At 39.7% G+C, this 24,853-nt stretch overlaps 1 protein-coding gene across 8 annotated transcripts in view; it reads right to left on the bottom strand.

Moving 5' to 3' along the window:
- Positions 1–24,853, bottom strand: part of mast2 (microtubule associated serine/threonine kinase 2) — a 221,507-nt gene that overhangs the window by 13,371 nt on the left and 183,283 nt on the right. For all 8 annotated transcript variants that reach the window (XM_049586940.1, XM_049586941.1, XM_049586942.1 and 5 more), the window contains 14 exons: positions 17,926–18,001; positions 16,560–16,769; positions 9,301–9,402; positions 5,842–5,974; positions 5,628–5,695; positions 5,269–5,372; positions 4,903–5,111; positions 4,681–4,819; positions 4,252–4,384; positions 3,676–3,841; positions 1,039–1,140; positions 582–704; positions 371–480; positions 134–288 (listed from right to left, as the gene is read on the bottom strand). In XM_049586940.1, the coding sequence (XP_049442897.1) occupies positions 134–288; positions 371–480; positions 582–704; positions 1,039–1,140; positions 3,676–3,841; positions 4,252–4,384; positions 4,681–4,819; positions 4,903–5,111; positions 5,269–5,372; positions 5,628–5,695; positions 5,842–5,974; positions 9,301–9,402; positions 16,560–16,769; positions 17,926–18,001 (1,830 nt within the window). The remainder of the gene's footprint in view (positions 1–133; positions 289–370; positions 481–581; positions 705–1,038; positions 1,141–3,675; positions 3,842–4,251; positions 4,385–4,680; positions 4,820–4,902; positions 5,112–5,268; positions 5,373–5,627; positions 5,696–5,841; positions 5,975–9,300; positions 9,403–16,559; positions 16,770–17,925; positions 18,002–24,853) is intronic.

The following is a 24,853-nucleotide window of genomic DNA, read 5'->3' as shown; positions in this document are numbered from 1 at the left end:
GATCTAATAAAGAACTGCAGGAATGTATACTTCCTCTTGTTCTCTAAGATTAAACATAATTCAAAGTAAGTAATAAAAAAGACACATTTTAAGGAACAAGTGCAGTGTGGTTTTATGGAGGTGAAGGACTCACATCTCTGGAGATCCCACCAGCCAGGATCGATCTCTTGACTTGAGTCCGCTTAAGCTGTCGATGCGATCTCCTCCCTCTTCACTGAGGCTGCGTTTGGTGGGAGGAGGAGTCCTCTTCTCCTCATGCAGAGACAGACGCTCCATACTGCTGTACACCTGGACATCAACATGGCATATGTGTTACAATATTTCATGTTTTAGTCATTACTGGACTGAATGAATGTATGAGCTGTGGTACCTTGCTGAAGCGAGGTGAGCAGGAGGAGAACTGTCTAATCTCCACATGTTCATCATCATTGGTGTCGTCTTCTTCTTCTGAATCTACATGGTGGTACCGGTCAGAACGAGCTGAGAGAGACACACACAGAGTGATTCGATTGTGTGTTGACGACAGTATGATGTAAGATGTTTCAGAGTGGGAGAGGTTTGGATGAAGCTGTCAGACATACTGTCAAAGTAGCTGGTGTCGTCCTCAGACTCTAGCTGGGGAATGAACTCGGCCTTCTGCCTCAGCAGGCTGTTCCAGTCCAGCTCTGTGAAGAACGGGTGCTGCTTCACCTCAAAGGCACTTCCTGTGGAGATGAAGGAGAGATGGAGAGGGCAGAGAGGGTGGAGAATAGAAGAGAGAGGAAACAAAGAGAGAAAGATGACAACATACATCGGCAGCTACAGAATCAGATTTGACCAGCTTTGGGCCAAACACCTGGTCTGCACCTTCATTTTAAAACTCTGACTGTAAAAACAAAATGTCAGATTCAAAGAGCAACCCACAAGACAGCAGAGCCCAAAAAACAGAAAGTACAAACACATAGAGAATAAGGTTCCTGGAGAAACTTTTCAGTAATATTTACTACAGTGTTTGTGTGTGTGTGTGTGTGTGTGTGTGTGTGTGTGTGTGTGTGTTACCTGTGCCCAGTCTCTCCAGAGGATTCTGTCTCAGCAGTTTGGAGATAAGGTCCTGCGCCTCCAGAGGCAGAGCTTCTTCCTCCTCCGGCCAGATGATCTCATCTAACACAAACACATAAGCACAGCGTAAACACATGAATCTGTGGTTCAAGGTTCATGGTTCACTTTATTGTACCTCCAGGTTAAATCTGTTTTGCAGCCAATGTTCACATAAAAAGAAAATACAAAAGACAACATCAACAACACATCAATACAATGACTTGCATGCACAGCTAGAGCAAGAAAATATTAGTGAGAAAACAAAAAAGAAATGATCCAGTGGACTGCTGGTTCATTTCCCCCTTCCTCCAGACCTTTCTGTCAAATATATATCAACACTTATGGCAACACAAAAAAATATCAGTGATTGGTAACATTGGTTACACCTACACTATATTTCAAGAAGTATTTCACTGCAAGTTAGATAGTGTTTTCACAAAACTTGGCTGTCTCTGCAGTAGAAAGTAGGGATAATATTATCAACATTGCAGTTTGGCCAAGTGCAAATTCCAGATCACAGGATAAATGTAAAATGTGTCACATTTAGGGTTGCAGTGATATATATCGGTTTCAAGGTATACCGTGATGTAAAAGTTGACGGTTATCATACTGTGCACATTTGCTTATATATGATATTGGAAAAAAAGCAACAGGATGAAGAATCTCCTCTTTATTTTAGTTATTTTCTATGGGGAGGCTTTTTATACATACTTCCATTACAAAATGGTTTCAAGTTTCAATTATAGTAATAAAACATTAAACCAAAAAGAACCCCTCCATTTTCATTCCTTTAACGGTCATTCTGACTGATAATAATATAAATTCTGTAATACCGTGATACTGTGATATTTTATCATACTGTGAAAATCTCATATTGTTGCAACCCTCGTCACAACATACCACATTAAAATTGCAACTCACACTGCGATCAAAATATCTGTTAAAATAATCATAATATATGCAGACTTTTTCTTGCACATCGTGTAGCCCTAGTAAAAAGATGCAAATACTTCTGAAATTGGAGCTACATGATCAGAGAAAACACAGAAAAGGGGCTTTGGGAATTTTCTTTTGCTCAAGAAGTAGAAAACCTACAACTACCAAAATGCACTGCGCCACACCAGACCAAGAAACACTCTTGGTGGTAGGTGATATAATGCAGGCTTGGCCGCTTTGACACAGGAAACAATATGGCAGCAGCTAACAAACAATCTTCTATTACTGTTAAACAGTGAGCAAAATATGTTTCTGAAAACAGTCAGACAGGAGTAGACAAAAAGCCAAAAAGTTCATCCAAAATGATCCTGTAAGTATTTCTTCCATCACTGGCTACCAGTAGCTGCTATGACTGTTTCAGAAATCTCACATGCTTCTATCTTCTTGCCTATTGAACACACACCCATCTTCCCACCAATATGTTGTCTCTGTGTAAAATAATCTTGCTCCAGTGAATCTCAGTAGTTTCTGTTTATTGTTCCTGCATCACACCATTTTATCAAACTTTAGTTCTATAGACTGCACCCCAGAGTTCTGCTCTGCACGATACACCTCACTGACAAACATCCTGCAGACAGATAAAAATACAATACACATTCAAGGCACAAGGAGGCCCTCAGTTCTTTATCACCATAGTGCATCAATATGGAGAGACAGACTCAGACAGTCATAAAAGAGACATGCAGGGATCAATACAGGTTTATGATCATTGACTTGCCCTTTCATCAAAGGGAATTCAAAGGAGAAAAGAACGCAGAGGAGAAATCACAATTGATTTTATTCCCTGTAAGTCAGGCCTGTGCTTCTCTGCTGTAGAGTAACAACTCTATCTGTCCATTTCTGATGATTTCATCAAGTCAGCCTGCAAGGCTGAACATAAAACATTCACAGTACAATACTGACATACTGTAACAACACCTTCACTGGAGAGCAGAAGCTAAACAACATCCATTTTTAAGCATTCAATCCATATTATAAGAAAACATGTACTTTTTCCCATGATATTTTCTGTACACAGTAACTAAAAGTTCAGAAAACTGAATTGATTCAGCAGATTCCTTCTGGGTTTTGTTTTTATACTTCTGTCTACCATGTGTGTCTGTCATGAAAACTAATTATGTACTAGCTTTATAATGGATGCTATTTCTATATGAATTGTTTCCTGTTTTAACCTAAACCTACTGTGTGTGAATGTATATGCACTTTTAAATACATTAGCAGTTATTGTAGGGGGCAGTTTGGGTTCATTCACCTTCTTTTAATCTTATGATTGTGTGCTTTAGATCAGAGGTTGACAACATTTTGGCTTGTGACCCCTAAAATTGAAGGTGACACATCTACACTCGCTAATAGTTCAAATGAGTCATTCTGAGTTCTCTCTTAATTTCATAAATGCTCGCATGGGTGGGCCCTGGTGTCTCATGTTGCGATTAGCTGTGGCTGTAAAGCAGCTGTCTACTGCTGTTGCTCTACAATGATGCTACTGAGTTAAATGTCTAAACTCATGTCAGTAACAACCATAACCACAAAAAAAGACCTGTGTTGTAGAAAAGGAGAAGTGTTGTTAAATTGCAGTTGTAATTAGTCAGCACTGCTACTCACCACTGATGACCTGACCAAATAGCTCCTCTGGTGTGTCTCCAAAGAAGGGAGCACAGCCCACCAGGAACTCATAGAGGATGACTCCCATCGCCCACCAGTCCACTGGCTTCCCGTAGCCCTGACGCAGAATCACCTCTGGGGCAATGTACTCAGGAGTGCCACACACCTGATTAACATATAAAAATCAGCTTTGGACAACAGGCAGCAAGGCAACAGAATTTGGGAAAATTCAACCTATTCCCATGATATAATTATATATTTACATGTCCATGATCTTACAATTTGTCTGCAAAAAACAAAAATATATTTCCCAATTTTACCATTCTTAGTAAAAAAAGTTACGAAGGTGCATTTAACTCTCTGACAAACTCACTGGCTGGCAGCTAAAAGACGAGCCTACAGACATCCCATGATTATCAGAAACTCCTTTACATAGATGCAATTCTGCAGTTTTGGAATACTGTCAAGCATCAACAAAATTCAAAAAATAGCCCAAAGTTTTTGAAAAGCTGTTGCAAATTTCATCATTTTAGGCTATAAAGAATTATGCTAAAAAGTAAAGACATGAGCAGGTACCTGTTTATCAAGGAACTCTCTGGTGTCTTTCTCTATGTGTCCTTCATACAGGTTTGTGGTCAAACTCATCAAACCGATCTTTGAGAGACCGAAGTCTGTCAGCTTGATGTGTCCCATGGAGGTGATGAGAAGACTGCAGGAGAGAATATGAAAGGTTTGAGCCCAAACAGTGCTTAACTTTTAAAAAAATGACCTTCAAGAAAAAGCAAAAATGATAACTCCTCTTAAGTGACATTGATCTGTAATAATACATACACTAAAATACAGATCAGCACAGTTCTACTTCCTTACATTAGGTGTGAAATCTTTCCAAATATTATTTTTCAAATCATATATTAAGAGAAATATGGCAACACATCCTAAAATTGAACTGATATGGTAAATATAAAATAATGGTGTTCATTAAGTGTGTGTGTGTTTGTGTCTTACTTGTCAGGTTTGAGGTCTCTGTGTACGATGCCATAATTATGAAGATACTCTAATGCGAGGACGGTCTCTGCAAAGTACATACGAGCCATATCGACCGGCAAAGCTCCGATATTCTTCAGCAGCGTGGCACAATCTCCACCTACAGAGGACAGTCACCACATCAAACACAATACAACTACAACCAGTAACAACCAACTGTAACTGGGATGATAGTTATCTCACCCTCCACATACTCCATCACCATGCAGAGGTGTCTCCTGGTCTCGAAGGAACAGAACATGGAGACAACAAACGGGTTCTCGGCAAACGTCAGGATGTCTCGTTCCACGAAAGCCTGTTGGATCTGGTTCCTCAGGATCAGGTTCTGCTTGTTGATCTTCTTCATGGCGAAACGCTGCCGGGTTTCCTTGTGACGCACCAGAAACACAGCGCTGCACAGGGAAAGGCAGAGGTTTTGGTTCTAATACTGACTTAAGCTATTTATTAGAATGTGTAATCTAACCCCTTTACTTCAGCTGTTGATTTGTTATTTTGTGATGCATCAATATTCATTAATATTAGAATATCAAAGGTGTAAATTTTTCTCACCCATAGGCACCATTACTGATGAGCTTGATGTTTTCAAAGTCTTCCTCGCGAGGTGTTTTGGTTTTAGTCGGTGGCGGAGCTGCTGGGACTGTGGTGCCTCGACCCTGAAACACATGGGTTATACATGAACCATGAGAAAGCATTTTATAATCAATAAGGGAATGCTTATTTAAGAATAAATAAATAACGTGACAAGCTATTAGAAATGAACTTTGAATGACTGAAAATTGAAACCTTGAAACCTCGACTGAAAATGTTAACCTTTACATCATTTCCTTTCACAGGTAGTGTTTCAATAACTTAATGCTGACAGATGTTAACACCTAATAACCATGATAATGATATGCTTGTGTACTCACATCCACTGATTCATCAGTCTCTGGGGTTTCTGGGTTCCCGCTGTCATAACTGCTCAGCTGGGCCATTTCTGCAGAGAGACACAAGTATCAGTTACCAAACTGAGACAGAAGAGATATTATCTAGAAAATCAAGTGACAAAGAAAATGTTTTTAACGTGGTCTCACTACACACAAAATACAGTAGAATAAAATGTTGATGCTAAGATGGCGTTACCCTCCAGGGGGTCCCTGGTGAGGCCCAGCTGGCTGATGATGTATCGGGGGATGTCGCACTTAATGCCCTGACCCTCCTTAGCATGGCCCTCTGCTGCCTCTAACAAATGGTAGAACTCCTCAGGATCAAACTCCTGCAGGGGAGGGAGACAGGATGGAGGAACGATGGATTAAGTGAAGGAAGAAAGAACAGGAGATAAATGTCATGAATTAAAATTTTGCATCACGTTCTGGTGCTGCTTTTGAACACCAGCTTGATTCAATGCTGTTTAAAATTAAGTTTGTCACCAGACAGGCTGCACTATGTTAGTAGTTCATTCTCTACTCTGACTTTAACTTTTGTTCAAACTGGATTTGGTTTTGGTTTGGCCTATGTGCAAAGTCCTGTTTACAGATGGTCTTAAGCCTCATAATACTTGAGACATAAGAATTTAATTTTGATAGATTAATTGAGTGACAGGAGCCTCTTAAACATTTATCCCCTTAAGCTTCAAGATGTGAAAGGTGGCAAAGAGCATGAACATTCATTTTGTGATTAAATGTCTTTCTTTTATGTTTTCATGATGGTGGTAATCTTTTGTCACTGTTAAATTGCAAGCAGTACTTTTCAACTTAGGAATACACCATATCACTGGTGATTTCCTTTTGTTATCACATTGAAATCCAACTGATATAAAATGTGGTCTGAAGATTTTTGTCAGTCTTGGTCTCGTCTTCATCTCAGGCCCTTTATAGATTCAGTCTTGGATATAAACGGATTGTCTGCCAAGACAACTACCACCACTCTGCATGTTGTGATGCATAAACACTGCATTGTCCAACAATAAAACCGCCCCCTTGATAGGAAAGTAAACTCTGGCCTCTACAACAACAGAAGAGTGAGGAGAGATGACTGAAAGGACAACAGTAGGAGAGGAGGATGGAGGTTTTGGTTCTTGCACACCCCATTTTAACTCCTGTGTCCTCTGACAAAGACATATAGACTACTGCTGGAACACACACACACACACACACACACACACACACACACACACACATACATATACAGTATACGTGTAGACACACACTCCCTGCCCCCTCCTCTATCTGTGTGCTTCCATTTGTAAAAACCCATCCTGTACGGTGTCACAGCTTCAGCTGCATGTGATTAGTCAAAACTACCAATGTGAGCACAGGGGCAGCCTTCCCTCCCCTCCTGTCCTCCCCCTCCTCCGCCCCTCTCCCACTCACCCTCCATTGCCCCTCCAATTATCCCTCTGTCTTCTGCACTTGTTTTTTTTTCTCCACTCGGTCTTTATCTATTCTCCTCTCTTCACTTTCTCCCTCCTTGCCTCATTTCTGGGCTCACACAAGGTTGACCTGTTTGACCACAGCTGTGCACCATCTCAACCCACACTGATGGAGCTCTGGGTGGAGGATGGAGAAAGTGCCTCTGCAATTCAAAAGCCTGCCCTATCAGTTGAGGAGAGTTAATGTGTGTGTGTACATTAGGCTGATTCAAAATGCTCAGAGGAAGTCCATAAATGAATTGCTGTGGTTGAATCATTTCACATCGGGGAACAGGAAGCTCTAAATTGTTTGTTAACCATGCGTGGAGTCGAGCTGTACAGTATGAAAGAGCTACTCAAGTTAATACTGGTCATATATTTCATACAGAGTCCAATTTATACCACTGTGCAGTAGTGTGATTAAAATGCAAAAGCTATGCTGTATAACTGTAACCAACCAGGACGAGGCTGATTAAAACTGTTATGAAAACAGGACGAAATTTTTGATATACTAAATCATTAGGACACATCATGATCAAAACATACTGTCACATGTATGTTTAATATGAGGCTTATTTGCATGTTTTTGTGCCTGTTATGTGCCTTTTATATTTGCTTGTAACACTATGTATTATTGTTTTTCAATATTTGGTCTGTTGCTTAAGTTACAATTACCATATGTGCTTTATGTTGCTTTATCTATGGCTAAATGTTTGATTGCCTTTTGTTTTGATAATGGTGGAAAACATGTTTAGATCATTTACTTGAGTTAAAGTAGCACATCAAAGTACAGAAGTATTATCAAGAATAAAAGCATTTGGCAGAAAAATGGCTTGTGTGAGTGCTTCTATTACATTTTTATAATACATTATATCACTGTTTAATTATTCTTGGATTACTGCTGCTGATGCATTAATATGTGAGCAGCGTTTGGCCGAGGTGGAGCTTGTTTAAATCTACTTTATACGGTAGTTTAATCTATAATAATGCATCAAATTTTACAAGTTGATTAAATGCTCTGTGTAAGATCAACTCTAGCTGTAAGATAAATGGAGTGCACTAAAAAGCAGTGTTTCCCTCTAAAATGATGCAGAGTAGATCTATAAAGTGGAAAATGGAAATACTGTATTAAAATAAAAATGCCCCCAAATACTCACTAAACGGGGAGGCTCCATTGGTTTGGCACTGCACTCCTTCAACATTATCAGACTGACAAGGGCTGGGTTTTAAATCACTGCAGGTGAACCAGAGATGTCATCTATCTTATTCCACATCTTCTTCTTCATTTTCAATACCTGAAACCTACATTACCTATCTTCCAACTCAAGCAGTAATAGTTTGGCCTAGGGATGCACCAAGGATTGTGAAATTCTGGGTCTATAGCAATGTTTAAAACAGCAATTTAGCTGAATGATGACACTGGTGTTGTTTTTTGTTCCAGCCTTCATTACACTACCTCTGAATGAGCACAAAGTCAATCTTACATTTATGAAACAACCTTTAAAAAAACATTCTCTCACATTAAAGACATTTTTTCATTTTAAATAATGGCTTCAAAGACTTTTTACTATATATATATCATGATTCCCTGATCAATATCTGTTTTACATTGCTGTAAAAACATCCACAAATTTCTCCTTCAACAGCTGTATCTACTCAAGTTTCTCACCAAAAACTACATTTTGCAAGATCACATTTAACCACTCATGAGAACATTATGAATAACTTCACCCAATATACCAGAGAGAGCTTGCATGCATCATAAGGCAACCAAGTGCAATCTCCTTAAGTAGTTTGTTCTTGCCACTGACTGCTAACAGCTAACATTAACTAGCTCACCTTCTTTCGATTTCACCACAGATTTGTTCATCACAATGAAGCATTATAGGGGAAACAACAGGGTGCATCCTCTGATGCATCAAATAGTGAGCTTACATCGTCTTTTTGTCTCATGGCAGTCAACAAGGCCAATATCAGCTGATACCAATGTGTAGCTGATAAATGGGTATATCCTTAGTTTGGTCATTTATTATGGTATGTTATGCCAGTAGTAACTAATGTAGCCCGGACCAATTATCCTGGAGCAGCTCCACCTCCAGATTTTTGTGCTTTCCAACAAATGACACAATCAGTCAGTCAGTCAGTGAATATGGGACATTCAGTGATGGTGTGGCTGTCAGTGTTTCTCTCACCAGGCACTCCAGCAGCCGTGCTGGCCGGGCGATGATGATCATCAGCTTTTTGACGAGTTGTGTAACAAAGGTAACCTCCACGCTCTCTGAGCGCTCATGAGCCTGGACATACAAAGAAAACAAAACAACAAGAGGATGGTTAAATTTCACAGTGTCTTCTGAAATGTCAGTATTCTTTAGAAAGAGATCGTCATCCAACACAAAAGTCCTACATTAGGTTCTGTCAAGCAGATGACTGATCCCTCATAGTATCTATTCATCATTTTAATCAGATTTTCAATATTTTATCATCATGAAACCGTCTTTGACCTTGAAGCTGTGCAGAGAATGTTTCTTGTGTTTGTCCTTCACAAACAAAGCAGAACGAACAGTTTGAGGACACACGAACGCTGGAGTCCTTCCCTTAGTGACACCTGAGAGGTAATCTAAATCAGAACGACCTCCGCCTCGCTCCCTGATATCTACCGTGAAATGTCTGTCAGTGTGAAGACAGAGCAATTTACCAAGCAATCCACTGTAACTGACTGGAAACGCATCTGGAGCTAACACTGATCCCCGGAAAGAAATGGGGTGGAAGTAAAGTGTGTGTATGTGTGTGCAAAGTGGAAGCTGTAACAATTACAAACCACCCACTGTAAAACATGGTTCATTCTCAGGGGAGTAATGTGAGTGTGCATGCAGTCTCATGTGTGTATGTATGTATGAATGCAGCATGTATGTATGTATCTTTAATGTATGTACTGCATGTATGTGTCAGACAGGCTAACAGAGAGGAGGCGGTGGTTCATAAACAAAGCAAGGGTAGCTCATTGCTGTTTGTCTAACAGAGCTTTGCTGACAGACGCAGAAGGCTGGGGGGGGGGAACCCCCTGAATTATTTATATTAGTAATGAAACCTAAAGGGGAGGGAGGGTGTCTTCATACTGTATGTGCACACTAAATATGCATTAGGGAGTGTATATGTGAGCGTGAAGGAGACTTAATGTGTGTGTGTGAGGTGACTGTACAGGCCAGTGATCGGTGAGTAATGGACAGCTGAGGGACGATCTCCCACTGTGCAGTGGCTAATTAACTAGTCAGAGTGTTTGTGTGTGTGTGTGTGTGTGTGTGTGTGTGTGTGTGTGTGTGTGTGTGTAGCAGACTGTATATTCGCTCTGCATGTCTAATGTGGCAGAGATTCCCTCAGTGGTACACAGTATAGAAAATGTGCTGAAACAGCTTGTATGCATGTGTGTACTGAATGATATCATCTGTAGATTTTAATTTATCACAAAGACATTGCATCTGTGTATGTAGAGTATTTTGAGGTTAAATGTTTTGACATAAATATTGATTAAAGACACAAGGAAATATGTACTGTAAAAAGGGACACATATTTATGTAAAGGGTATTTTAAGCTATTAAAAATAATTTACTGTTCACTTTACTGTCTTTTTTTCTCAACTTCAACCTCAACTATTTTTGTTGAATTTGAGCCGTTTCTTGTAGTTTTAGCGGCACTAATTTGATTTCCCCAGAAAGTTTATATTTAAAAAAGGAAAAAAAGGCATTTTAAAAGCTTTTATTAGTATTATTTTCCTTTTGATGCCCTCACATCTATACTTTAAAAGTTAGTTATTTTATGGGTTTAATACACTGAAAGCAATAAGCAGTTTCAAATGTGTCAAAGTTGAGGATTTCTACTGATTTCAAATTAAAAAACATTAATGTATTTCATGTCATTTTATTCCTAATGGGTCTGATAAAAAAAAACCTCAAAAAACAAAACAAAACTTAAAGTAAATAATTTAATGTCTGAACAACAATTTGTTAGGAATGATCTTTTCATCAATGTTATGGTTGCACCCATGCATTTTATACTGAAAATGGCCCAAGAGGAAGTGGTTACCTCATTGGTCAGTCAGTATATACTCTGAATATTGATTTATGGTCAAAGGTCAAAATGTTTTACTCATAATGTCACTCTGTGTGAACTTGCATGACTTTTTAAGGCCACATTTTTTCATTTTTAATTTAATTTCCAAGCAGATTTACTTACTGTTCAGTAACTCTGATTTAGTGATGTTTTCAATCATGAAAAAGTGAAAGTAGACAAAAAGGTGGAATTTTTTTAGCATTTAATTTTTTTTTTTTTTTATTAATTTATTAATTTATTTTTTGATGTCCTAACATCTGGACAATAAAAGTGACTGTTATTTCATGGGTTTCATACACTGAAAGCAATAATTCAGATTTAAAAAAAGTAGCAGCAATGTGAATGTTGAAATGTGTGAAAGTTGAGCATTTTTGCTAATTTTAAAACTAAAAACATGAATGTATTTCGTGTTGATTAGTAATAATTGTTAAAAAAGATAGTTAAACATTGAGAGGTTAAGAATGATCTCATAGTTTATGGTTGCGTCCATGTATTTTATGCTGAAAAATTTCAAACAGTAAGTGGTTATCTCAATATAAACTCTGAACACTGATCTATAGTCAAAGGTGAAAACATTTGTACTTGTAATGTCATACAAACATGCACAACATTCCAGGAGATCAAGCATCATGTGGCATCTTGTTCCCTTACAAATGAATGGGACAGAGGTGACGCCACCTATTGTATGTCGTGCCTATTAGGAGTGCTCATCACTTTCTCCAAGCAGGTGATGTTTCCACCTAAGTTCAGCTGAGAGCCAATTAAACCCAGATGTTATCAGCTGTATCTTAGCCCTGACGAAGAAGCTGCAAGTTCAGAGTGACCGATCGACACTTGGTGACAGATCACCAGAGCTGAGTTAGCACTCTGCCTTCCTCTCTGCCCTCAGGTGACCTACAGGGGTCTAACAGGGTCTCCCAGGGGTTCCAGCAGAAGATGGCCTGGATGCAGGTTGCCATAGTGACCGCCAGGCAGGTCACTAAGGCCCCTGTGACAGGGATGGATGAGGGAGAGGAATAGAGGAAGAGCAGCGAAGAAAAGAGAGACGAAGGAGAGGGGGTAAAGGTGGAGGAGAGATAAAAGAGGAGACCAGGAGCAGGAGGAGGACATAAGGAGGAGAGGTGAGTCGGCCTCCTGCAAGCTCTGTAATGGGGTCATGACACGAGGAGAGAAAGAATAGATGGATGAATAAAGTAATGGATAAGCAAGGAGGACAAAGCCAAAGGACGGAGACATGTGAAGACCAGAAGTGGACTGATGAAAACTAGATTTCATCAGAGGAGGGATGATTTTATATGCTGAAAACACACCTGATATTATTATACGAGTGAACTGATGAAGGACGAGGATGTATGAAACCTGTTAAATGAATATTTGACAACTGAAAAACTTAAAGACTTTCCTAAGACAGCCTAAAAACAGGGTTTCAATTTACATTGTTCTTTGAAGAATTACAATTAAAGAGTCAGTTCACCAAAATCATTGACAGCGTTTGTGGGAAGACAAGCAGAACTTCTTGCCCTTTCCACAAAATAAATTCCATTCACTTTCACTGAAAGATTTATTTTCTACACAGTTTATACCACAGTAGAGGTATCCGTTTCTTTAAAACCTCTGACTGTTTCTGCAAGTCCCTTTATTGTTGTTTTAATATGTAATTAACTAGATCAGAAATAAAATTAACACGATTAAAAAAAACAAAACTAAAACAAACAAAAATCATGTTTGATTATTTTTTCAGTAAAAGGTTGCTCAATGGATTTTTCAGAAAACGTACCATATCATATATATTAATATTATGATACAATATAAAATTGCATATACCCTAATAAAATACAATATATAATGGGTTTAAAAACAAAAGCCATATTACCGTCCCCTGCATGAAACCAAAAGTGTCAAGGTCAGATACACAATGATTTCAGTGAAATGACTCTTTAACCTAATCAACACCAGGACGTAAGACCAAGATCAGATCCAAGATCAGATAACTGTCCAGATAATGAAGGGCTGAGTTAGTAACTTAAATATCTGTTACCCAACTAAACTCACACAGCAAAACAGTGAAGGCATCATTTATCAGTCCTTAATGTCAGAAAGAGGAAAAATGATACTTAAATGTGTGCACTAGACCAGTAAAGTACTACTTTTAAATATATTTTAAAAAGCATGTTGTCCATTTACTACTTTATTATTAACTAATTAAAAAGAATCCATCAGAAAACAAGACAACCCAGTGTCATACCAACTAGTAAAAATGGCCTGATGACTCATTAAAAAGACTGAATTATTAACAAGCTGTGGATAAAAAACACCCACAGCAGCTGACTGATTATAAGAAGATTGAATAATTAATGCACCTGTCATTGACCTCTGGATCACACTCAATTATTTTTTTGGAATTTTTTCAAAAGAGGTCACACGTCTTACAAAACAAGCTACAAAAAAACTGTTTTTGTTTTAAATAAATTAGAATGAAATACTAGTAATAATCAAAAATTAAGAATCACTGACTTTCAGTGTGTATCACTGATATGTTGCCTGAGTGTGACAGGAAGTTACAGCCCAGTAAAAAAGAAGTGAAAGGTGAACAAGCAGCTCCTGAGGCCTCGAACAAAGCCACCTAAAGTAGAACTTAACCTGAGCTCAAAGTTAGAGTGAGTTGGTATACTCTGTTTATCCAACAGCACTGACATGTTTCAGTCTGCCCTTGGGTCTGACTGAAACTACAAGGCCCATCCTCTTTGTCTTCATCAGCGTAAACAAGTTTCAGCTACCTATAAAGCTTGACCGAATCAAACCGAAATTGACTCAACTGTGAAGTCTGCATCTGCCTCCTCCTCCTCCTCCTCCCAGCTGTGAGTGAACACCTTCCACTTGCTCCTCCTCAGCACATCCTCCAGCACCTCCTCCTCTTCCTCCAGCCTCCTCTGCCATGAGACGCGATACATGTTTCCACAAAAAAACCAAGCCCACAAAACGCGGAATCTCCATGAACGACGCAGGTGGGGAGGCTGTTTTCACACCTCTGTCCACCTGCTCACGGCCTTCATCCTCTCCTCTCCTCTGTAGCTTTGCTCCACCTGCTGCCGCACTTGGCCACCCGCCAAAACAAAACAGAAAAAACAGCCTAACACCACCTAAATGATGATGTCATCATCCGGCCCGCATTGCAGCCCGCATCGGCGTCTTCTCCAGATGTGTTCAAGTCCAGTTCATCACACCCTCCAAAAGCATTCGAACAGGCTTCACGCACGTACATCCACCTCCCTCCCTGTGAGCGTGCCGGCCAATCAGAAACAGAGGAATCCCCTTGAATCCCCGCCCATCCCAAAAACCCTCCGACTGCACCTCCTTCACCCCTCCTGTTCGTCTGGGAGAGTCATCTGTCAGCCCCCGGTGACTACTGGAGTGTGAAATTAAAATCGGGGAGGATGTGTGTGTGCGTGCTCGCCTGCATATATGTGTGTGTGTCTATGATGGAGAGATAGTTTGTGTGTTGAGTCCCAGTAGAACAGAAGGTCAATAAGAGACCGGTGGGAGCCATAATGTCACCCCCCAGGCACTGGAAAACTGAGCTAATAGAGATGTCACACCGCTGGCGCCGCCACACACATGTAAATATATTTCTGGGTTCACACGCATAGAAACACACGCATTTATACACCCAAACTGTCCGAAACGGTCCCATCACGCCAAGCTGGGATTAGCGGATCGAAGGTGCTTGTCGGTAATAAACAAAGCAAGTGTGTGTGAAGGAATGTGTAAAGGAGTTTTATGTGTTTGCACCTGGGCCGCAGTCTTTGTGCCTTCGTATGACATCATATACCACTGACGGTTGTACCCATGATGAGTGAACGACAGAGCGCGTCACGCCGTGAGTTGTTCTACGGTAAACCAAGCGTGACTGGGAGGCTGCCATAGTCATGATGTCTTCATCAAGGACAGGGTTTTAACACAGCGCATGTTTGGACTTGGGGGGGTGTCTTTAAAATCCTTATAATGTTCCAGGGAGTTTGGTCTTTATTACAGGATAACAAAGACAAAGGTCTGAGGCAGCCATGGTGGTGATTTAGTTTTGCTGTGTTTATAAGCAGATGTTCCAATTAAGAAAAAATTGATTTATTTTCAAAAGTAATTTTTCATATTTACTGAACTGTTGCCTTGCCAAATGTTATTTACATTCAGCTGACCTAACTTGCACTGACCAAAAGTGGTTATTTTACCAGTTAATTGGAATTCATGAATTGGAAGTTTACCAGTAACTGAACACACCAATTAGCGTAATCCTTTCCAGGAACCTGCCTGTGAATTACCAGTTACATACTTAATTTCTAGGATATAATTAGTTTACCGAGGGAGCTGTAAAATTAAGCCTGAATTCGCTCCCTACTTGCAACTTAGCGCTCTATATTTGCTCTTAACCATTATGATTCTCATGTGGCACTGTGAAAATGATGCTTTATATAGCACCATCCAAAGTATAGATAACATGGACACAACGCAATGCTCTGCCTATGACAGATGTGAATATTAGTCATGCAACTCTACATCTGTCAGCAGTGACACAAAATGATGCTGATTCATAAGTGTCTGAAATGTCAATTTACTGCTCACTGTGGAGGAATCAATCTATTGTTCATTATACGTGGAACAGTTAATCAGAGAACAAGGGAGTGATTTTTGGAAACAGCCAAACTGTTCTGAGAAAAGCACATTTTTTAGGACTGCATTCCAATTAGCTTTAATAGGCCCATGACATTGGCTTTCCAGAACACTTAAATGAAAACACAAATCGAGCTTTCATGTTAAGTTATACCTTTTCTTTGTATGATGAGTCAAAATGTGAAAGGATGAAAAAGCCCCATAAAGAGATGGATATCATCTCGCCTTGCTGCAAGTACTTGGTGTGTGTTGATAATGAATTTAATATTTTTTAATGTATGCATTATTTCAATTAATTCCACTTTCATTTTTTTGAGTTTGTTGTTTTAATGCCTTTTATGCCTCATGTAAAGCACTTTGAATGGCCTTGTTTTGATTGTGCTTCATAAATAAGCCTGCTTTGCTATGTAGCCATTTATAAATTAATAAAATACACATATATTAAAATAATCCTTGTCTATAATCAGATTTACTGCAGCCTCTCTTCAAATATACCATCTTGAGGGGAAATCTTTTTCAATTTTATGAGAGGATATTCTTGAAACTTTTTTGATGTGAAAATGCACTAGTTGTGCAAGTAGACTGAAATGTTACAGAGAGGTTACAGTTTCTGCAATTCTTGACTTGAAAACACAAGTATGTGTTTGCAGGGCTGTGAATAAGCTGTTGCTGGACTTACATCTTGCAGCAGCTTCTCCAGGTTCTCCTGGAGCTCGTAGAAGTAGCGGGAGGTGATGAGGCCTTCTCTGCTTTTCTCCAGGCAGTCTCTGGACAGCTCTATCAGCTGATGGTAGATGAAGCTCAGGACCCCATCAGCCAGCGGGCGCACCTTATCCGGGGCCGAGGAGCTGAGCAGCTCAGCCAGACGCTCCTCCATCTGAGCCGTCGCCTGAGGGGAGGGGAGCAGGGGGGAGGTGAATAGAGGGGGAGAGAAGGATGAGTCACAGAAGAGGTACGCGCATACTGGACATATGGAGAGATGTGCATGACCAAAATCTACTTGTGCACAGGACAGTGTCATATATTAGAGTAAATCCATTCTGACTAAATACTCAATAATTAAAAACACAGGAATGAAACATATGAAAACTCTATGCACCTTATTATTAGGGGTGTAAATCACCAGCTTCATCACGATACGATATTATATCGATTTGTTTGGATGACGATACGATGTTTGCCGATATCAAAAAGTCTGTCACGATACGATTTTGATTCAATTCGATTCAGGAGCCTGCGATCGATATGACGCGATATCATATCCCCATCTAACACAATCATTTACATCAACTCACAAAAACAACTACAATATGATTTGACCATTTTATTTCTGAGCTCAGTTTGTGTTTTGAGCGGAGGCGCGCTTGCCCAGAAATGGTGACACAGACATGCTATGTGAATTTCAAAATAAATGTGTATCTTTAAGATGACGATATGGATTGATGTTTTCATTTTGCATCAATATAACTGGATCATTAATCAATGAATCAATGTATTGATGTGGATCGATGTATCGTTACACCCCTACTTATTATGATACTTTATGCAAAGTTACACAGTTACATTACAAATATTTATTAAAAACTAGACATGAAATTGAAATCTGAGACCTGAATTGCAACTCATCAGTTACGGAACATGACTGATTGCCTCCCAAAACAATGTCACATTTACATTTTTCAAGAAAATGAGAACGTTTTATGTTTATATGCTGTTACTATAAACTCACCCCTTCCTGTGGCTCCTTCACAATAAAAGTCCTCCAGCAAAGAATAGTGATTGAGCCTTTTTATGTGTGAGTCTACTCTATCTAGATCAAAATCAACCTTTCGTTGAGGGCAGATCTTCACACATGAAATGCCTAGAACAACTCAGTTTTAGTATCAAACTTTCAAAACACATAATTGAAATAAATAACACTTTTTTCACTGTGACTTGTTTCCATGTTATGTCGTCTATTACAGCCTATTTCCCTCCGGCTTCCTTCTCTGCTCCCCCCACAGTGACTTAATTCTGTACAGGAAGTGTGTGTCTGCAGTGCAAACCTTGGGAAACCTCTCTTTGTACACATGGTTCATCATCACGATCTCATGGTCGAAGGAGATAGGCGAGCGCCCGGGACTGAAATGAAACAAACAAACACAGGTGAGTGGAGACGCTCAGTGGTCATTTAAGTCTTAATACCTGGAATGTGTTGTTCTGAAATAAAGAAAAAAGCAGCCATATAGTCATAAAATGGATGCATCAGCCCTCTTATCATCTCATAATTAAAACATTACTATAATGTGAGCAATTAGGTCTGTGTAAAAAAATGTAAATGTCATTAGTATGTTATTTTCATGTGATTTAATTGTGCAGGAAGTCAGAAGCTCAGCCAGAGAATGACTCTAATGTTCTATGGGCCCTGAACTTTAGAAATCTTAAGAAGAATATGTTTTGGCTCACGCTTCCCAGTGAGCAACCTTTGTTGGAATGAACAAGGTGCCATCTTAGAACCACTCCCTACCTGGGGACCCCCACAGGATCCCAGAATATATTTTATAGAAGAGGTAACAAGATGATTTGATGTTTGGGTGGAGACAGACGGTATATTGTGATGGCTAGTCACTGCATGTCTCTGGTAAAATTGGGACTGATATTAGCGCATTCACCTAGGTGTTGTATTCTGATAAATACCTGTGACTACTGCAGTCATTTGACCTGTGTGTAAATGCAAATTGTAACCTTTCCCATTAAAAAAAAAAAAAAGCCAGATGTTAACGGGTGTTAGTGGGTTTTTTGTGCAGTGGTAAAGAGGCTTGAGAAGGAAAAATCACTGCTGTGTCAAACTGCTCACAGATCATGTCCACATTGAAGCCATAACCTGTGACAAAGGGTCACAAGTAGATATTGATTTGTTTAAATCAAGTCAAATACACAGTGTAGGCAACAACTGTCTATAAACATCTACTTCATGCCGCTCTGTGTGCATACTGCAGTATTTAGCAGGAGTGAATAGCATTGTTTGCATTAGTGTTACTTTTGCTGCATACTGGGCAACTTTTCAAATTCTGGTCGCAGAAATCTGATGTTGATAATGCTATTAAGTATGCGTTACTGGTTCACAGGTATCAATATATAACCTTACTTTGGGTTATTTTAAGGACTGAAACAGATCACAGCCCAGTTTGTGCTTCTCATAGGCACTAGTTTTCCTTAAAGATAAATCCTGAGTGATCTTTACTCTTCTTTCGGAGGGAGTGCTGCCTGTCCCTGAACCGTAGAAACACAACTGAGCAGACTGCATGTGACATGCAGGATTGTTCAGGTCACCAGAACGCAGGGGAATGAAGGCAGTATGGTGGTCACACACACTAACGGGACCTTGGGGTCTTCATCATATGTGTGTCTTCAGTAGTGTAAACCGAAGACCATGACAACCCCTGGACTCACATGGCTGCACACACAGAACGGCACAAAGGTAACGCCTCTGGAGACCAATGACCACCTCAGACAGAGTTTGTGTGTGTGTGTGTGTGTGTATGTGAGTGTCTGTTTGTGTGTGTGGGTAGCTGTCAGTAATAAACCAAGGATGTCGGCAACTCAGCCGTCTCACTGCAGTGGGTGTCCGTCAGCTCTCAGGGGTTTTCATGACCTGACAGACTGACAGTGATGTCTCCTTCAGTCTATAACGGCTCCAACAGAATATCAATCCATCTGTCTTTCACACAGTGGACTCCTTCTTCTCTCTATTTCCCTCCTCCTGGGACTCATCTCTTTTCTTATTCTATCATACACCACCCCCCACCTCCAACCTTTCTTTGCAATAAGACAAAATAGCGACAGCAGCAATATCCTTGACCTTTCTATGTCTCACTTTCAGGAGAATAGGGGATGGAGACAGGTGACAGGCAGTGGCTATGTGTGTGTTTGTGTGTGTCATGGGAGAGAAATTTCATTCCAGGCAATTTTAGGCTTTGTTAGCCTGCTGTATTATTCATCCTATTCATTTATGACTGTAAACATTTCCTTCTAAATATTGCAACTGCCATTTTAGTTTTTGGCACACATGAAAATAACCTCCATTTTACGGAATCATGTAGTCATTTTGCTCAAACATACTAAATTCATTTTACAAAATAGGCCAATCTTCCAATACCAGCTTGATTTTCAAAGAATTTTCTTAATATCAATTCTGTCTCATTTTGTCTTGTTTTTTATATTTAGAAAATTAGTAAATCAAAGGAAACAGCACTGGGATAATCTCACCACAACTTGCCTGTTTTCTTCTTGTTTTATGGAACCAATAAACCCTTCACTGTTTACAAACTTGTACAACCTTTACTTAAAAAAATAACCTGATGTAGGAACAAAACATTGTCATTAAAGTTGAAAAAAATCAGTATTTTTCATCCTAGACACCTGTCAGTAAGATTTTATGTTATTTCAATGATAAACCTGGAATCAAATGACTATGACAAAAGACATTCTGCACACAAAAAAATCCACAATTGATATTCATCAAAGTAAAGAATTAACAACATCAAATATAATGAATTATACTTTAAAATAAAACAAAATATAAAAAATATAAGCAAAAGTATTTTTTTATAAACATTCCTTGGGAGATAGAGTGTTACAAACAGAGAGGGAGATAGGTGAGGTAAAGGTATGAATTTGGGGCTCCAGATGTCTTTGTTAGTATGAGTCATCGGTACACATACACACAAGACACACTTACAAGCATGCGCACACACACACATGACCCGTGCGATGAGGTAATGCTTTAAGTCATCCATCGGCAGCTGAAAGTCCAATTACCAGCTTAATAGGAATGAGAGCAGCCTGAATGTGACATATGAGCTAAACCTCATGGAGGCTGTTTATCATTACGCCAACACACATGCTGACAAGTAACCACACACACACACACACACACACACATATATGAAATACCGCACATAACTGTGCTTCCATTTTTCTTTTGTTTTCACCTGCTTTGTTGTGATATTAATTTTTTCATTCTTTATTATTTACTGAAGGATTAAAGCACAGCTTTACCCAAATTACAAAAGAACCAAACAAGGCAAAGCATTTGTTCTTACATCTGGTGGTATCTACAGAAGCCCTGAGGGGCAAGTTGAAAACATTTTTTAGTGGGCAATTTTGGACTATATCTTAAGTGAAGGCAAGCAAGGGAAAGAAGATTGATTGACTTTTTCTTTTTAATGGCAACATTTTGAAGCAGATTTCTCCATGCCATCTCCCAGGCAGTGCCCGGCCGCAAGCTTATGTGTAACGCAGCTTCCAGAGGCTCTTCCTCTTGCTTGCTTGCTTACTTGCTGGCCGAGTAGACTGCATACCTGCATACATCAAAACCTTGACCTTGCTGCTGGCCGGTTCTTACGTGTAATATCCAATAGAACTCTGCCTGCCTGCCACTGCACAGTCCCACTATATTTTACAGTGGACATTTGCAGTTAGTTAACTAAGGAGGTTAAACTTTTTGCTTATGTTGGATTTATCCGAACTTTCAATGCCATTTGTATGGTGCACTATGTGCTTCCTTTAGAACAGCTTTCTCACTCTCAAAACAGCCTAATTAAACCTAAAAGTTCATCTTCTATGCAGGAGACACTATCTCCTGTATCATCTCTTACATAGGAGATATTATCTCCTATAATAGGACATAAACATTGCCTGAATTTGCAGGTCAACACTGTCTGATCTAGTCTTGCCAGTAGTTCTGGTTTAATTTTCCCAGGTTTTGAGATGTGCATTTCAGATATTTTTGCCTCCACCCCAATACAGCAAATAATATTTTGTAATTAAAATATAGGTTGTGGTGATAACGGTATTGAAAACAACATTTAAAGCATTAAAGCTTCACAAATGAATTCTACTTCAAACAGATTTTCATATTGTGTTTTATGTATTCATGTATCCTAAGTGTAAGTCTGTGTGTGTTTCCGCTGTGGGGAAATGTAGTTCAAGTTGCTGAAGCGGTTTCTACTGATCACTCCCTGCCCACATATTTTACACTGAAAGCCTACAGAGGCTCAGAATACATAATCGCTCTCTTTCATGGTAATCTTTTAAAGTGAAAATAGGCAGGGAGTGTTGAATTGTCATTTACAGCAGCTAACCTGACACTGAGCACACGACCAGCATGGTAGAAGCGTTTGGAATCAATTAGTGAATGAAAACAGTACTTCTGTTAGAAAAGACACTCAGAGCATTACTCTGAAGGTAAGTGAGGAAGTTCTTGTATAATTTGGGTGAAGTGACCCTTCAAACAAAGTGCGCCCACACATAACCACACACTCAACTGTCACTGATGTATGTCAATCACTCAGAGCTCTAACACGCTCAACTTTCTAACTCTCCTTTGATGTTCGTGTTTTTCTCGAAAAAGAAAAATCTATCAAAAAGCTGGACAGCCAGCTCTGCTGCCAGGCTCAGTAATTAAAGGTTAGCCTTGACAGAGATGGATTCAGTGCCAGAGGCTGTTATGTACATTCTTTAATTTTCACAGAATATCTTCTTCTCCTCCCCTCAGTGTTATTCTTCTTGTGTGCTCATAGCGGTGAGCAGCCTGAGCCTTTATTAAAATAAAGCTCTCATTCAGAGCGAGCAGCAGTGGAGGTCGGAGTGAAATCCCTGGGATGAATAACACAAGAAAGCCAGACAAAGGCTAATTAGAACATGGCTATATTTCTACTGTAATGGGAAATAAAAATCGCCTCGCGGCAATCCCTGCGAAAAACGTCTTCGTCATTATTTTGAGAAACGACCTTGGAAACGAGGCTTTGGAGGAAGTTGAGGGAGAGTACTTTTGTTTTAGTGAGGGGCAACAAGTTCAAAAGTGTGAGAATGAAAGGAAATATGTATGAAATAGAATAGAAGATTAAACCTCAACCCAAGGGTGTTTTATAAAATTGGATAATTAAAACATTGTTGGAAAGGCGTCTTCTTTTTTTTTCTCCAGCTAAGTGGTGATGTCACATGTGACAAAAGGCACTCAAAATGCAAAAGAGCTTATTGGTAGAGAGGGTAATTGAAGTAAATCAGACGAGACAGAGAATCAGATGGTGACGGTGAGGCAAGTGGGAGAGAGCGGTGAGGAGGGGGGAGAGGCTGCGAGTGTGAGAGAGAGAAAAATAACATTGATGCTTCACAACTGAGGCGGGCGACTCGGGAAATGAGAGGCCTAATTGACCATGACAGAGAGCCGGGCAGAATGGGGATGAGGTGTGTGTGTGTGTGTGTGTGTGTGTGTGTGTGTGTGTGTGTGTGTGTGTGTGTGTGTGTCTGTGTGATGAGTGTTGAGACTATATGTGTTCACCACAGAAACCTCAGCATCCCACAATGACATTCCTGATTCCACTGAAAACATCTTAGTAAAAATCTCCTCAAACGACAAAGTGTTGAGCAAGAGGAAGATGCTTTGGTGAAATTTTTGTTCTGTAAATTCAAAAAAGTGGAGGGAGAACTAGACTTTAATCTAAAACAGACCTATTTTAGAGACAAACTTTTGTCCTGCTATATATACCTGTATATCTTGTTTTATTTTGGAAAGACATCTCCCTGTTTTGTGATTTGTTCCTGTCTCAGTTTCCTGTTGATATAAACTTAGCACTTCCTCCATATTTATAATTATCCAGCACAGTGTCTATTTGCACAGAACAAAAGGGCCATATCATACTTACTGTACCACTCTGCTGTTCTGTGTTTTTCTTTGAAGCATAAATGCCCTTTTCAGTCAGTAATGAATTCAAATCGCTTCTCCTTCGCTGTTTTGTTGACCGGCTTTAAGCTGCTGTCAATGAAACTCAACACGTCCTGTAAATATCTTACATTAAAAGCCTACCAGGACATGGGTAAATTACGCACACTTAAGAAAATGGAAAACTTTGAATTTAAAATACCTGTACAGGAAGTGCTGAGATTCACTGACAGTAGCGTAACACTCAATGCAAATCCATCATACGTTCCATTCCATTTCCATTCCCAAGACACCGGAAACACATCGTTGTTCACAACTGTGTCTATCATGCGTCTCCAGCTGACCACTTGTGTTCAGATTTTGTTACTGCCCCACACTCAATACATCCAAACTTTTGCTTCTTTCTGTGTAGCATGCTTACAAGTCATGTAAGTGGTTGTGTCTCACTGTCAGCAGAATTCAATATGTCTCTTTACACAGGGCAAAACCATAGATGGTCACGCAACACTTGACATAAAAGGGGTCAGGTACACAGCTTTCAGTGCACTGTCACCAGAAACCCACAACACACACACCTATAATGTAGTTTTTGGCAAGGACACATCAGGATGTATTAGTGACAAAGATATGTGGTCAGATGCATCCCAGGACACCTCTACAAGTGGTTTGAGTGTTGGTCTAAACAGGCTCTTAGGGGCTTTCAGAGTTATCGTCATGATTGTAGATTGTGAAATAAAGGCTGTTAACTTGCAATCTCTGATTTCAAGTAATTGTCACTAATGCAGCAAACACAGTGCCTGTTCAAGGCGGAAATAAAGCAGCATTATGCAGCCTCACCGTTCTGTATAGAAGATACGATTGTGGAAAGGTGGACAGGGTGTCTTGCCTCTGAGCTGGGAACGGAGGTAGTAACAGCCCCGATACAAGGTCTGCCATAATGTAAAGCTGGAAAGACCTGACCAGGTGTTTAATTGGTGTGATGTTTTCATTTCATATTATGTTGGCAACCCACCTCGGGGGATTTAAAAAGCAGGCACTAGCAGTTAGCAGCTAACTCAAAGAAGAAGAGCAGCGGCAGTAAATGTCCGCAAACTGGGAAAAAAATTAGATTCCCTCCGAGCAGAGAACGAGATCAGCCACCATATAGCAGAAAAGGTAAATGATTGTTATTGCCACGGTAATGCCATTGTAATTGTTTGGAAGGCATTGTCAATGTGTGTGTTACATGTCACACCAAAGGCTGACATTGCTGTGTTACATGTTAGCCC

Source organism: Epinephelus fuscoguttatus, linkage group LG10, assembly GCF_011397635.1.
Source record: "Epinephelus fuscoguttatus linkage group LG10, E.fuscoguttatus.final_Chr_v1".
NCBI classification, from domain to species: Eukaryota; Metazoa; Chordata; class Actinopteri; order Perciformes; family Serranidae; genus Epinephelus; species Epinephelus fuscoguttatus.
The sequence above is the reverse complement of the archived record's forward strand: the minus strand, read 5'-3'. Positions and strand labels throughout refer to the sequence as shown.